Genomic DNA, 15,089 nt, shown 5'->3' with positions numbered 1-15,089 from the left:
TCCATTATTTCACATTTACTCGAATATATTCTTGTGACAATTTCAACTTTATTTTTCATTTTGAATTCAATACATATGACGCTAATTTGATCCCATACAGACAGACGTGCGCACTCATGCATTGTAGTGTTGTGCATCTTCTCCAACTTCTTTCCAAAGATTTGCTTACAATTTGAATAAGTTTGTTTTTGGGTGCCGGTCCAGCCCCAGGCACTGTATTCTGCAGTGGAGACAGCCTGTATACAATGGCTGGCCTTTTTTCTTTTGATCTCAGTTAAACTGAACTTGACAGTGTCATAAAACCCATTCATCTCTTCGACGGAACAAGTGTGAAACACCACCGAAGAATGTGTGTAGTGGGTGTGAATCCTCCCCCCCTCAACTTAATAATGTAATATAGTAGGACAACAAATAAAAGGAGTGGTTTACAAAACAATCCATTCCTCTGAGAGAATGATGTGGATTCTCGTGTTTTTAACAGGACTAAAACAGGACACCAGAGCCAATGGGTTTACAGCTGTAATTATGCAATTGTTTCCTTGCCAAGTTACATAATGCTTAAAAAATGCAGTACATTTTTATTTATGATCAGGGAATCAAGATTGTAAAACTGGAACCTTAATCTCTTGGTAGCTGCCCTGAATGTCCCCGTGAAGGCCCTTGAACAGTGGTTAAGCTATAGATCACATGACAGAAAAACATTTTAACAATAACAATCCTGAGACAAACACATGGGATATAATTAATGTTTTGCGCTTCATAGTGGAGTCTGCAGCTCTGCAGTGACAGGCTGCGCAGGACAGCAGTCTGCAGGGCGCGGCGTTGTGTGCAGGGCTGTCTGCGCAGAACTGCTCACTGTCCAACACATCCAGGGTCATCGCCGTGTCATGACTTGAGCTGGCAGCCGTGACGGCCGCTCCTGGTCCATTGATCCTGGATGCCGGTGAGGACAGCATCCTGCGAGTCTCTCCTGCTGCACAAGGTGGCCGGTAACGGCGACCGCCCCCCCGTGGCTGTTCCCTGTACGCCATGTTCCCCACGCAAACCGCAGCTCCTCTCACACTGACAGAGCCGCAGCTCTCGGACCAGAGTCGGGCCAAACCAGCCCTGCGCTGAGCTGCTGGTTTGTGATCCAGCTGAGCCCCCGGTTACTTAACTAGTTAATTTGACTGAAAACACTTTTATTGGTGCTTCAAGACAATATGACCGATTAAACACACATTTCATTCAGTTAAGGTCTTAATCAAAAGCTCAGCGGGAACAAAAGCCACGAGAGGCCCGAGTGTTGGAGAAATGCTGCTCTGTTCCCAAACGTATACTTGTCCGAACAACAAAACATTACAATCATGATCAAACTCCTAGATCTCACAGTGCATTGCAGAAACTCCCTGTGAAAGACAGGGCTTGGTCTCTCACGATTGTCACATCTCATCCTCCTGGTGCAATTATTGAACACAGTATAAATGAGGTAGGAGGCACTGCCTGTCACAACATGTTTTCTGTTGTTTTTCCCTACCAAGCAGTGAGAGGATATGCAAAACTTCCCCAGTGCCTGGTTGCTTAATCAGATGGTTTCTGGGAATTTATTCATTTATTCACTGGGAGTTTTTCATTGTAAAAACTGATCTATTATTTTAATAAAAGAGAGCTTTACAGTATTTTAGCCGAGTGGTTTTAAATGTCAACACATTTAACAGTGGAATTACAGAAATATCATTTTACTTTCAGTTTGATCTACAAGCCGTGTAACACTGAGGCCGCGCCCTTACTGCGCAGGTGACCAGGTTGTGTACGATTTCTCCTGGTAATAAATAATATGGTGAAGGAAAAGGCACTGCGAATCATGGCTTAGGGGAGCTGGCGCTGTATTCAGGTTTGTGATATTCGACTCGCATAGGACTCCTTTCCTGCCCAGCCTGGACTGTTTTGTCACAGATCAGGGATTCACAACTCTGGACAAATCATTAGCTCATTTGAACCAAAGTAGCCCTTTTCCCCAGAGCTGAAACTGAGGGTGATTTAATGAGTCTTATAAGAAGGACTGGGATTGCATATCAGGAAACTTTTTTTTTAATCCTTTCCTTTTTCAAGGCACTTTTTTTACACTGAAACATCTTTGGCAAACTACAATCAGTGGTTATCTGAGTCGCCCCGCAGGTGACAGTCCAAGAGTAAGGCCGTGTGTCCACCAAAGCGTTTTTTCCTGAGGTTGGCGTATTTTTTCAATTGTTTGCAAACAAACGCTCAGCGTGAAAAAGACAATGGCAGCGCCGCGTTTTTAAAACGCCGGCAGCGTGACACGGGGCTGCCATTGTCTTTTTCACGCTGAGCATTTGTTTCTGGGCGCCAAGAGTTGAAAAATGTTCAACTCTGTGTAAAACGCAGCACTCGTCACTGTCACTTTTTACCCAGCCGTCCTATCACAGTGGAGGAGGGGCGGGACAAACACCACACCGACCGTCCGTCCTCTCTCTCTACGCGCTTCAGCCTTCCCTCTACATTGTGCCGACATCGTACAGTCAGTATTTGTTAGCAACACAAACTATCTGCGACATTAGGCACTTCAACACATGACTGCCGCGGATATTCCGTATCAAAGCACTGAAACAGCGCTGCGCCTCCAAAGCTCTGTCAAGCGCTCGCAGTCGGGCACTTTCAGACGAGTGCCTGGCGTTTTCAGCTGCGGAAAACGCTTTGGTGGACACATGGCCTAAGGCAGGTCAGAGATTTACAGATTGACCGATATAAACAATGCTGGACACCGGGCGCACAGTCGGTTTTGTACTGGTGGGCTGCAGTCTGTTAAGCTGACCTCAATCAGGGCAGCTTTGGACCACTTGTATACGTCCGTCTCCACTGTCTTACAGTGGTGGTCAGCGACAGAGGCTGTAAAGACGGCCGGATTATGACTCTCCGGGACTAGGATTGTGCGCCCTGCTCCAGTCACGCCTGGTCACCCGTCTCTCTCTGACATAACAAAACATTGTGTAAAAATATATAAAAATCCTCCTTAGGATAACTACACTTTCTGACACTTTAAAAACCCGTTTTTTTTTTTTTTTTTTGACAAAAATCTAGCAAACTCTAGTATCTGTGATCCCCCACCCCCTCCCCTGGAGAAAAAGAGAAGGAGAATATCTGTTCTGGTGACAAACATGTTGCACAAGTTGAGGTCTGCTTTCTCTGGCACCCGTGTGAGAGCGGGTTCATGAGAACGGGTTCTCTATGGGTCTCTCACTGAGGGGCAGCGCGGCCCGTCACAGCACAGCCACACGGCAGCAGTTTGTCAGTAAAGGCCTGAGACAGAAGTCATGCTGGTCACCAAGGACATAGAACGAGCCGGTGGGGGGTGGGGGGCAATTCCTGTCCCGGTGCGTCGGAGGGGTTGGGGTTTTCATGCCACCGTGGATCTCAATTGCTTCCCTGAAGTCAATATTAGGCCCAAATCACCAGTTATTTTTTTGTTTTGTTTTTCTAAGCGTTAATCTGTCATGTTTTGAAAGGCACCTGTAAACCCCCGGGACGCCCGGCCTCGAGGAGTGGAATTGCCTGCACCCCCTATGGAAGATGTTAAACCTCCTCCTCCCTCCATCGAGTCTCCACCTCAATCTGCTTTATTTTCCCCCCCTAAGCACAATTAATCTAATTGCAGAGGATCTGGGCCCCGTTCCTAGTAGCTGGCTAACCGAGTTTGTGTTTAACGTGACAGAAGTCAGGCTTTTCCTGTTCCTCGAAGAAACTTCAAGTCACACTGAGTGAGTTACTGCAGCAACACATCCTTAATCGTAAAGCTGCTCCCCTCTGAAATGGCAACATTATGCAGAGATCCACAAAGTCATCGGTGCTGTAGAGTCAGATCCACATCAAGGCACCTCAGGACCAAATGAGGCAGATTTTGTGAACAGGAAATCACAGCATTAATGTACAGCTGCGAATGACAATTTTAACGACAATTATACAATGCCAGTGCTAGACAGTAGGGCATCAGATTTTGGATAATACTGCACATCATCCTTGACTCAGTTATTCAATGATGTCCACGACTAATGAATGTTCAGAGACTGTGCATTGTGTCAGAGATTTGAGAAAGGTGAAGGAAATAATCTTATTTGTCAGAAATCATTGCTTCATTTTTTTAATGTGTTCAAAGTGTTCATCTCATAGGTCGATATGATGGGATAATTTTCTGTTAATTTGGCTAAAGGCGAATAAACAATTTATATCAGACAGATTAATTAGTACAACATAATACTAAAGTATAATATTTTAAAAAGAACAACGGCAAAATATGACAATACAATAGAGATCTAACCGTTCTGCTGCAGCAAACTCAGTCCATGTTACATTCCATTACTACACGCGTGCCGATTTAAATTGGATGCGTGTGAAATTATTTCTTAAGTAGTGATCCAGTTAACGAGACAAGTTTAGCCTCTATTCGACTTTGAGGAACGGAGATACCCGAATTAAATCATCGGATTAACTGAATCTGGCTAACGTCTGGTTAGCCTGAATTAATTAAACCAGGTACGACGAATGGGGCCCTGGAGTCGATTGGTTATTTGTCTCTGGTTGTCTGGCACAAGATGCCAGCCGTGGACTTCAGCACCGGGGAGGAGGTTAGAGTGGGGAGAGTCGAGAAGGGAAAGAAATGCAGCGTGGAGATCAGGCAGACTAGGATATCTCCTGACAGTGTTTCAGTCAGAGGAGAAAAACAACAACAACTAACTAACAAACACACAAACACAGGAACAGACCTGGATACCAACATCAGCTATTTGAGCTAGGAAACCAACCACCACCCCCCACCTTGCAGTCTGACGAGCTCCCCAGCTCAAAGCCATGCATTTTCAGCCAGACACTCATCACACAAAGCAGTTATCCATCATGCGCAGCAGAGAGGGGAAACGTCCATCTTCTCTCAGGGTTTTGCTGCCCTGCTCCGCAGCTTTAGATTATAGAGTTCTCACCAGCCCTGCGATGGATTAGGTAGCCAACGACTAGCACAACTGTCACGGCAATCCCAGACCCAAGTATTGCCCAAAATGTGGTCCTACTCCGACCTAGAAAATGAATAAAATCTATTATTATTGTGGAGGGGGGGATTGAGGGCAGAGCATCTTCATTTTCTTTCTTTTTTAATCAGTAAGTCTCATGTTGCATTCCTCTGCTGTTCTGCTGGTCCCAGCAGTTCCTCAGGTCTCTCCTCTTTCGGTAAACAAAGACACCAACTCCTATGAGTATTAGAGCAGATATAATTCATAAATATAATCCACCTTGCGATTCCGGGACCTAAATAAAAGTGAATATAAACTTGAGTGTCACTCATCATCAGTGTCAGGTATTTATGTAGCCGACGCCTCCGCTCTCCCGTTCAGCTCCACGGAGTCGATATTATCAAATCAATTTTCACACCAGAGACTTATTCAGTAGTTTGACAAACCCCTACAGCAGCAGGTGGAAGACGGTAGAGCTGAAGTTATGGAGTTTATTTGCCCTGAACCCACTTGGCTGAGGGACTGACAGGCTGGGCCTGAGGACAAGGTCATCGGGACCCACCCACAGGGAGGAGGTCGCTGCTGCCGGGGCGGAGACTGGGGAGTGTGGCAGAAGAAATATTTGGAGTCTGCAAACTTTTAAAATCAGAACAAACCTTATACATCACTTCTGGGACAGCACACCCTCAAGGGGCCAAACAGTGTCTGATTGCCAAATTACTTCTATAGTTATTAGAAATGGCCATTCTCAACTAAGCCTTCTCATCTCATCAATATTATAATCAATACTCATGAATGATAATCATTAACCTCTAATTTGCCAGATACATTGGAAGGTAATTTGCAGATAATACGTTACAAGAAAGGAATGTGAGCTGCTGATAACCAAGATGGGAGTAACAGCACACCAAGGACAAAGGCAGGATAGGATTTCAACATTTTTCCCCCGCAGGAGGCAGAGGGATGCAGGTCTTAATGTTCAGCGAGAGGGAGCGTGGGTGCGGCGCTGTGTGAAGCGAGGCTACGGACACTGAGGGAAGGAAGCCTGTAATCTGGGGTTCGTGACAGTGTTGCCCCTGATTGGTTGTGCTGTGATTGGGGGTTGTCCTCCTGCCGCACTTCAGTTTAAAACTCATGTAGTATGGAGATCAGGTGTGGTACTGAGTGGCATTTCCGTGCCCTGGAGCTCAGCTTGCCATGAACGCTTAAACATTAGAAAGTGTCCGTCTCAGTTGCTTCCATTTGTCAGTGCAAGCAGCCTGTGTGACATCATCTGCCTCAGGGTGACACCAAACCTCCCTGGAATATCTCCCCCCACCTCTGCGTCTTCTCTCTGTCAACCCCCCACCACCCCTCTCTCTCTCTCTCTCTCTCTCCACACTCTGGAGGCAGGGTTAAAACAAGTGTGGATATTATTATGGCCTATTCAAACAAAACTCCTCTACCTGCAATGCTTCATTTGAAACCAGGTGTGAACTATGGACACAGGGCAACGCCCAACCTCCCCGCCAAAAAACTCCCTGTATTCCCCAACTCCCACCTCTCCGTCTTCTCTCCATCACTCCACACCCCTCTCTTCCCTTCAACACCCCCTCCCTCTCTCCACACACTCTGGAGTCGGGGTAAAAACAGGAGCGAGATTGGAGTTACACAAACACAACTAGAAGCGACGGACTGAGCTCGCTTCCTGCGTCACATTCCTACACACAATCATCGATACAGTTGCTGTTAACGTGATATTGTCTAGTGGATCTGTGGAGGGGTCTGGGAAGGTGTTACCAGGTTCTACTTTACAAACCAGAGATGAATACTGTGGTGCAGAGGGGCAACCTGATAAGGAAGTATTGAGGCTTTGTGTAGTATTCTTATTGTTGGCTGTAAACACGATTTGGGAACTCGGAAAAGCAACACAAACGCACTGCTAGGGGCTCCCCAAAACTGCGTCCAGAAAAGCTGTGGAGGAAAGACAGGAGACTTGAACTTACCTTCCTCCACGCTGACCACGAATGTCTTGGACGCTGTGCCATAGCTGTTCGTAGCATTACACACATATTCTCCAGGGAAGACGGGAGACAGGTGCAGCTGTGTCCCCCTTTCCTCAGACTGGGGTTGTTGGTCATTGGGAAGCCCGGGGGGGAATTTCCACTCGTATCTCGGGGCGGGGTTACCGCTGGCGCTGCAGGTCAGGTATTCGTCCTCCACACCATGTTTAACTAACACATGCTCAACATGCGGATCCTTTAAAACAGGCTTGTCTGGAAAAGAAAGGGTTAAGAAGTCTCGTTTATGAAAAGAAACCCAAGCACAGCACGAAACATTATTGTCCTCCTGCCTTCCAGCCCCCGCTACGCAGGTAAAGACACGCATTTGTGTTGAAAATGTATTTCAGCTGCACCACTGAAGATGTAAAAATCGCTTCTATCACCTACAGTCAGACAAGCAGTTTGAACAGCTATTTTGTAAAGTTTGTATTACTGCACTGTTGGATCCCTGAGGTTCAGAGTAGCAGCTTAGCCGTGTAAGAAGGGAGCAAACACACAATAGGCAGCGCAGACGAGAACTGGGAGACTTAGTTTGGCAGCGTTATTGAGGAGGGGTACTTTTAGTATAGGTTTTAGAATAGTTTTTGCCCTACTTTAATAAAGGTGGTTTTATTTAGTATAATTAATTTACCTTTCCAGCCACTGTAAACATCTTTTTAGTCAGACTTCTTGCCCTTCTTCTGGAAACTGTGTTTCAATAAACGTCATATTCCCTTTATTGCATTGCGTCAGCCTGCTGGAAACCTAATTAAGGAGTTGCTGAGCCTCCCCCCGTCCTCAATATTATTACTGCGGGTGTCATAGTTGGACATTCCAGTTACCAACACCATGTCCACTCCAGGTGCTGTTGCCCCCGCATGGGACATTGTAAGATGTATTGGTACGAACTGTACTCCTGCACTCTTGGAACGCTGTAAGATGGTTTTAGTACCGATTGTATTACTGCACTTTTGGAACGTTGTAAAATGTTTCTTGTGAAAACTAAGTCACCCTGGATAAGGGTGAGCCACGGACTGTGTGGCTCCAACACATGACCCCTTGGGGCTCGAGTGTGCAATCTGTCCGATGGCAACTGGTGAAGCAGGAAGTAATTTAAGCTTGTTTTTACGGATCTGAAGAACATTGTGTTTGCGTATTTTCAGGATGCATTGCATTATAGTTGTTTGTGGAGCTGTGAATGCAGAGTTCCTTTCATACTTTCAATTTCCCCTTGATCCGTCTTTCCTGAGGTCTTTCCCCTTAGGCAGTGGTTCTGACTAACCTGCTAATCCTAATAACTAGGGCCTATATAAACAAAGCTCCTCTGCCTGCAATGCTTCATTTGAAACACTTTTGTTTTGCAAACCAGGTGTGATCTGTGGACACTTCACTTCCTTTATATGCTCTTGCGTTTCTGAGAAACACCTCTATGTGTCAAACAACCAGCCTGCCTTGCACAGAACCAATGAGTGAGATCTGTTCAGGTTGCTTGTGTGAAATCTTCTGTCAGTTTGTTTAGTCTTGTACAACTCAGAGGGTTTGCTTTGATGGAACAGATAACAGACTTCAGAAGTGCTTTGTAGGCTGACAGTATCTGACAGTATCGCATCGAGGCTGTGCACGAGTTCAGGGACACTTCCTGGCTGTCCAGCCCGTGTTCAGACCCAGTCAGCGCAGCAGCCCGTGTGCTCTAGTGCTGCAGACGCGCAGGAAGAAACCCTTTCCTCTGCACTGACTCTCCTCATGCCTGCACACACAGACGCTGATACAACTGGTCTAGATCAGCACCCCCCCCCCCTCGCTAAAGAGCACCGCAGCTGCCCACTGCGGAAACACTGAACGCGAGAGAACACACCCTCAGGGTCACACGCAGACAGCCCGGTCCAGAGGGACAGTGTTGAACCCACACGAGGGATCAGACACCACAGGTCAGACAGCCCTCGCTTCGCTTTGAGCAGGACGTCCTGAGATGCGATGTGCAAAACTGTCAGAACTGCCTGTGCAGAAATCAAGCACCAATCTGCCCAACATGCATGGCGGTGGAACTCACACAGCACTGTGGTAACGATGATCTTTGACTTAATGACAGGATTTGGTTGCGGACCTCCTGGTCCCAGGTTCATCTCTATCTCACAGCTGTACTGTGCTCCATCATCAGTGCGGTTGGGGGTGATCACGAGGTTAGGGTATACAGTCACAGGTCCTGTACTGCTGGCTGTGGAGAAGGTTTCTCTGTGAATCACCACCCCAAATCTATACCAGTTCACAGAGAGATTCTGAGCAGGGGCAATGCTCTGGACCTCACACTGCTGCACGTACGGCATCCCTTCCTCCAATGCACCAGCCGGGTTATAGCTGATGGAGACACTGTCTGGATACTCTGTGGAGGGAACATGAAAGGGTTAATTTGTAGTAGAAAAAAGTCTACAAGGAAACAAACAGATAAAAATTTCATTCACTGGTGCTTCCAAATTCTCTGCTACAGCCCCATATCAAAATATAAGGATACTTACTGTAGAGAAGGATGTTGAGCTTTTTCAAACACTGCTTTGGCTCCGTATCAAAGTTTGCGTAGCATTTGGGCTCTACAGCCCAGTCAGTCAGATTGCTGACGCTCCAGACGAGAGACTGGGGACCCGTCTGCATGTCTATGGATCCAACCGATGCCTCCCAGCCCATTCCTCTGGTTGTCCGTGTTGCAGTGCAGTTGGCCGATGATGGATCTCCATATCTTACCACCACTGTGGGAGGGTCAATCACAATGGGACAGTCTGCAGCAGCAGCTGGAAAACAACAACGCCATCATCACTGAGGAACTAAATTGCAAGGGTTGCCCAAACATCTTCTAGGGTGAGAACATTTCAATGTCTCTAAATCAGCAGTGTCGACATAGGTCTAAACATGAGGGGGCCACGTCTGACTTGAGGGTGCTGGTGTATCAAAGTGGCGACTGCGTAGTTGGTGGGTTGTTTGGTGAAATGACGACTGGGGTGGGGGGTTGGTTTACCTTTTCATGTGCATTCAAATCACAAATTCCTGGTTTGCGGAGTTGACAATGGGGGTGGGGTGAAGTTACTGAACTGGGGAGTGGATGTACATGGTCCACAGGAAAATATTTTAATTGGTTGATACACCCATCCCCGTCATACTTCAAAATAAAATAAAAATGTGACTTTGATACATTACGTCCGATCACGTTTCAGTCTTCTTTAAAGGCAGGCCTGGTTGAAAACAGAAAGAGACCCAATGGCTCTCCAGCACTCGAGATTACAGCCACAGAAACGCCAGATTTCTTACTTATTTTTTCAGGATGTTGTTGTCATCCTGCTCCTGGTTTGTCCCCTTACACACTTCACTCACTGGGGGCCAATGGCATTTTTGGTTCCCTTTCAAAGGCACTTGAGAAGTATGGCTTTAGGAGCGATTGGTTATACTGTGGCCATGTAAACATGGAGCACCTTGGATAACAAGCACCGATTGTATATATCATTGCCTTCTTCTCTACTGGTGATATTTCAAAGGATATACGCACAGGAAGCCCTCTCACACAGCCCCCTCTACGTGACTCAGAGTGGAGGCCTCCACTTTCCATGTTCGAATGTCTCAGAGCCTTCTCACTCACAACATCAGCTCAATGAGACGCCACAGATTTTAAAGATTTGTATATTAGTTCAAGAGCGAGTTCAGTCTTTTTCCCAGATAAACAGTTCTGCCCAGTAAAGCCTGTGGAAACGTGAGCAGCGCAGTATGAAGAGCATTATTCGGACTTCAGACACTCATATGCACACAGGCAGTCCTAATCATGGGGTCACATGCAGATCACAATCCTCCCAAAATGAGGAGAGCGATATCTAATCCAGTCTGATGCAAAAGTGGAATATCCACTGGAACAGAAAAACCTGAACGACAGTAGAAGCTTTGTACAGGTCATGCTGGTTACATCCATCGTGGGGCTCTGAGGGGACATTGCTCAAAGCAAAGGGGAAAGTGATGCCCTTCACGAGGGACAGTATTATCTGCCGAGAATGGTTTACACAACAGCCAAGTGAAAGACAACCCAGACTGGGACTCAAGTCAAAAAACAATTGGGAAAACGTATCCGAGGATAAGGTGTGTGATACACAGACACAGAGTGGCTTATTGGGGAGCGGAAAGTTGCACAAATGGAGAGCATCACAGTAGAGTGGATGGAAGAGGAAAATGAAGAGGTTGGCACAAAAACAAGGTTTGAATTGAATGTTGCAATCTGTGAGCAACTGGCCTGGAAGTACAGAACTAAAATCTGCAAAGTTTATGTGCCAAAGAATAGATCTAATTCTTACACCACCTCTTCAGTTCTGTTATGTGTAAGTCTATAGTGATCACAGTGCAGGTCTATTACCCTTGTCTTGACAAGCAGATTCACAGCAAAACAATGACTGAGTGAATGAGTGAGTCCATCAATAAATCAATCGGTATACTACTGACACAATACAATGAGCACAGAGAGGAGTGCGTCATCAATACCCCTTTTCCACTGGCATATCTGACCTGAACCAGAACCAGACTGGCGCGGTGCGGCACGTTACCCACTGACTATAATGTCCCACCGACCCTGAACCAGGCCGTGAATTTTCAACCCTGCTGGGGAAGGAACAACTGAACTCGTCAACAAGTAAGGGCTAACCGTTTAGCACAGCTTTTAATCATAATTTATTTTCACAATTACATTCAAACATCCACAAACACAGCTGACACGGTGAAAAAAAAAACAGCAACGATTACAAATGAAAAGCATTACTAGGTTTAAATGCATTACAAATAATTAAACTACTATTTATATACTGGTAAGAAATCATAGGCTTGATCTACAGTGTAAACTCTATATACAGTTTAAATAAAATAATCTAGGTGTTTAGACCACATTTCCCCTCCCTCCCTCTACACCAGTGGTTCCCAAAGTAGGGGTCACGACTGGGGGTCGCGAGATGATTTCCAGAAATCAAATAAAAAATTTAAACTATTAGAAATAGTATATTTTAGCCATAATTGTAACAAAATATAAAAATAGTCGTTAAATTAGAAATAAAACCATGCAAATAAAATTGTCCTTGTCCCCTCATGACCCCGGATGTGATTAGATAGATTAACAACATTAGCATCAGCATCAGTTGCAGCAGGTCAATTTACAGCACCCATACACATTCTGATCATTTTTTAGGCTTTAAGTTTACGATATTATTTAAAAGGTCAATATATTTATACATTATTATGATATAATTGTACTGTTTCAGTGCATGCTGGAATACTCCGGGAATCAGGGTTCAATGACTACCTATAGCATACTATAACAAACAGAAATTACATTAAATTGCTACTGGCTTTCATATGTTGTATTTGTCGCACTTCATCTAAGAATATCTGTTAATGTTTTAATTAATTTAATTACAGTTTGGTAGCCAGGCCAGCTGGTTTTCACTTCCATTTAGTAAAAAATGTAATTACGAGAACACACTCTCCAGATCCTCCATATCGTCTGCGGTCATCTGAAAAACCCGCCCATCTTTGAGCCTCTTGCACAGAGCTCTCGTGCATACAAAAATAAAATGATGTATTGAGTAAGTTAATCAGTTTTATTTAAGTCTACATTATTCGAAATTCCACGATTTCTACATCATTGCTGTATTATTCACAAACACAGCTTTTACAGGAATGAGGTTAGTTGGCACAGACAGAAATAGCGCACTGGAGAAATTGGTGGGAATTGAATTCATATGGAGAATGACAGAATCCCTAATTCATTCAATGATATTTTGCTTTGGGTTATTGTTACAATGTTGCATTAAACTCACAGTACAGGAGCGAGGTCTACTGGAAGAGCTCAGTCTGATTTGTGGATTTGATGGGTTGACCACGGTGTTCAGTGTGATGAGAGCCTGACCTCAGTGGGTCAAGGAAACTGAGCACGCAGCTCAGCTCAGCCACATGGACAGTATGAAGGATCTGTACAGATGAAGCGATGTAAAATAGCACATGCACAGCAGAGACGCAGAACTGCACTGGGAACCGAGGTTAAAGATTCAGCAAAAAAATGAGGAAGCATTTTTAAAAGTAAATGGGAGTCATTTCTGGCTGCTGTTCTCGCCATTCAGTGCTGAAACCCCGATTGTTTCAGGACGTTTCTACACGGCGCCTTTCTAAAAGTGTGGCACAGCCTCTCTCACAGGCGGAGCCCCTAATGTAGAGCTGCACCCTCAATAGCTCCGATGCAAAACAACGTAAGAGACCAACGTTTCCTGCCTTCCCCGGGGCTTTGAGGAAATGTTGAAAAACTGGTTTATTAAACAGGACAGGTAACACACAGGTGTGGGAAATCTTTCACAGGGACTAACTTGTCCAATCAGATCTACATCACAAGAGACACATTCATTATCATTTACTTTATGACTAATTAAAGAGAGACTCTTTAAAAATCAACAGTACAATTGTCACGTTTTACCCGTTTCTCAGCAGTGTATCGAGCTTTCGAGGGTGCGGCCTGCAGTGCTCAGGCTGGCCAGGTGTGCAGCTGCATCTGCTTTGCGTAGAGCTGCCAGCAGAGGCCAGCCCAGCCCAGCCGAGACACAGAGATCCAGGGACACAGGGACCCAGGGACACAGGGACCCAGAGACACAGGGACACAGAGACCCGGAGACACAGGGACCCAGAGACACAGGGACCCAGAGACCTGGAGACACAGAGAACCAGAGACACAGAGACCTGGAGACACAGGGACACACAGACACAGAGACCCGGAGACAGAGACCCAGGGACACAGAGACCCAGGGACATGGAGACCTGGAGACCCAGGGACACGGAGACACAGAGACCCAGGGACACGGAGACACAGAGACCCAGGGACACGGAGACACAGAGACCCAGGGACACGGAGACACAGAGACACGGAGACACAGAGACACGGAGACACGGAGACACGGAGACACGGAGACCTGGAGACACAGGGACACACAGACACAGAGACCCGGAGACAGAGACCCAGGGACACGGAGACACAGAGACCCAGGGACACACAGACACAGAGACCCGGAGACAGAGACCCAGGGACACGGAGACACAGAGACCCAGGGACATGGAGACCTGGAGACCCAGGGACACGGAGACACAGAGACCCAGGGACACGGAGACACAGAGACCCAGGGACACGGAGACCTGGAGACACAGAGACACGGAGACACAGAGACCCAGGGACACAGACTGGCCAGGACGCACAGCTGGAGCACATGCACTCACACATGACACACCTGTGGACAAACGTGTGGCGCCACATGTGAAAACTTTCCCCCCCGAGTGTCTTTTTTCACAGATTGAACTTTTGCAAAGCCCAGATTTACGATTTATCTACATATTTAATCAAAGCATACAATAACGAAGATTTAGCATTGATTTAAAAGAAAACCGTTTACAGATGTGGGAAAAACGGCTTAAGTATTTCCTAACCGAGTTTTAGTTCGCCGTTCCCATGTGGCGCTGATCTGCAGACCCGATTAAACGCAGTCGACGCACATGGCGCAGCTCTTACCGCAGCGCAGGAGACTCAGGGCGGCGCACAGGGGCAGCGCGGCCCGGGCCATGGCGGCGGCTCGGAGGGTCTTCTGTGTCCGTCACACGCACGGAGCGGCTGGGAGGAGCGGCTGTGTCCGGTGTCTGAGTCTCTCCACGCAGCCGCTCACACTGCTTACAGCCCGGGCCGGCGCGGTGCTCTCCACAATGGCGCCGGGCGTGTGTGGCAGGGGTGGTCATGACGTCACTACAGGTGGGCGCGTCGCAGGTGTTGAATCACGCAGCGCCATCTTAGTTTGAAAACGAGGCTGTGAAACACGCAGACGCACCTGTCCGAGTTGGCCTGAGACACAAGCTGGCTCTGAAATGTGAAGAATTTCCCATAAACGCTGCAGGTGGAAGCAGATCAGTGGGCAGATGAAGAGGGAAGTCCAGGAGCAAAGCAGGAGAGGGTGATGCGCTCCAGGGCTGCCAGATATTATTATTATTATTATTATTTCTTGCAACATAAGTGCAATACAAAGTGTAAGAA

At 46.6% G+C, this 15,089-nt stretch overlaps 1 protein-coding gene across 1 annotated transcript; it reads right to left on the bottom strand.

Moving 5' to 3' along the window:
* Nucleotides 1-506: 506 nt before the first annotated feature.
* On the bottom strand, nucleotides 507-14,788 carry LOC136752501 (intercellular adhesion molecule 1). Its single transcript, XM_066707868.1, has 5 exons — nucleotides 14,577-14,788; nucleotides 9,532-9,801; nucleotides 9,069-9,398; nucleotides 6,983-7,252; nucleotides 507-5,063 (listed from the first exon to the last, which is right to left on the bottom strand). The coding sequence occupies exons 1-5, from the start codon at nucleotides 14,626-14,628 to the stop codon at nucleotides 4,951-4,953; spliced, it is 1,035 nt and encodes a 344-aa protein (XP_066563965.1). The 5' UTR covers nucleotides 14,629-14,788; the 3' UTR covers nucleotides 507-4,950.
* Nucleotides 14,789-15,089: the final 301 nt, after the last annotated feature.

Source organism: Amia ocellicauda, chromosome 7 (assembly GCF_036373705.1).
Source record: "Amia ocellicauda isolate fAmiCal2 chromosome 7, fAmiCal2.hap1, whole genome shotgun sequence".
Classification (NCBI taxonomy): domain Eukaryota; kingdom Metazoa; phylum Chordata; class Actinopteri; order Amiiformes; family Amiidae; genus Amia; species Amia ocellicauda.
This window is presented reverse-complemented; position numbering and strand designations above follow the sequence as displayed.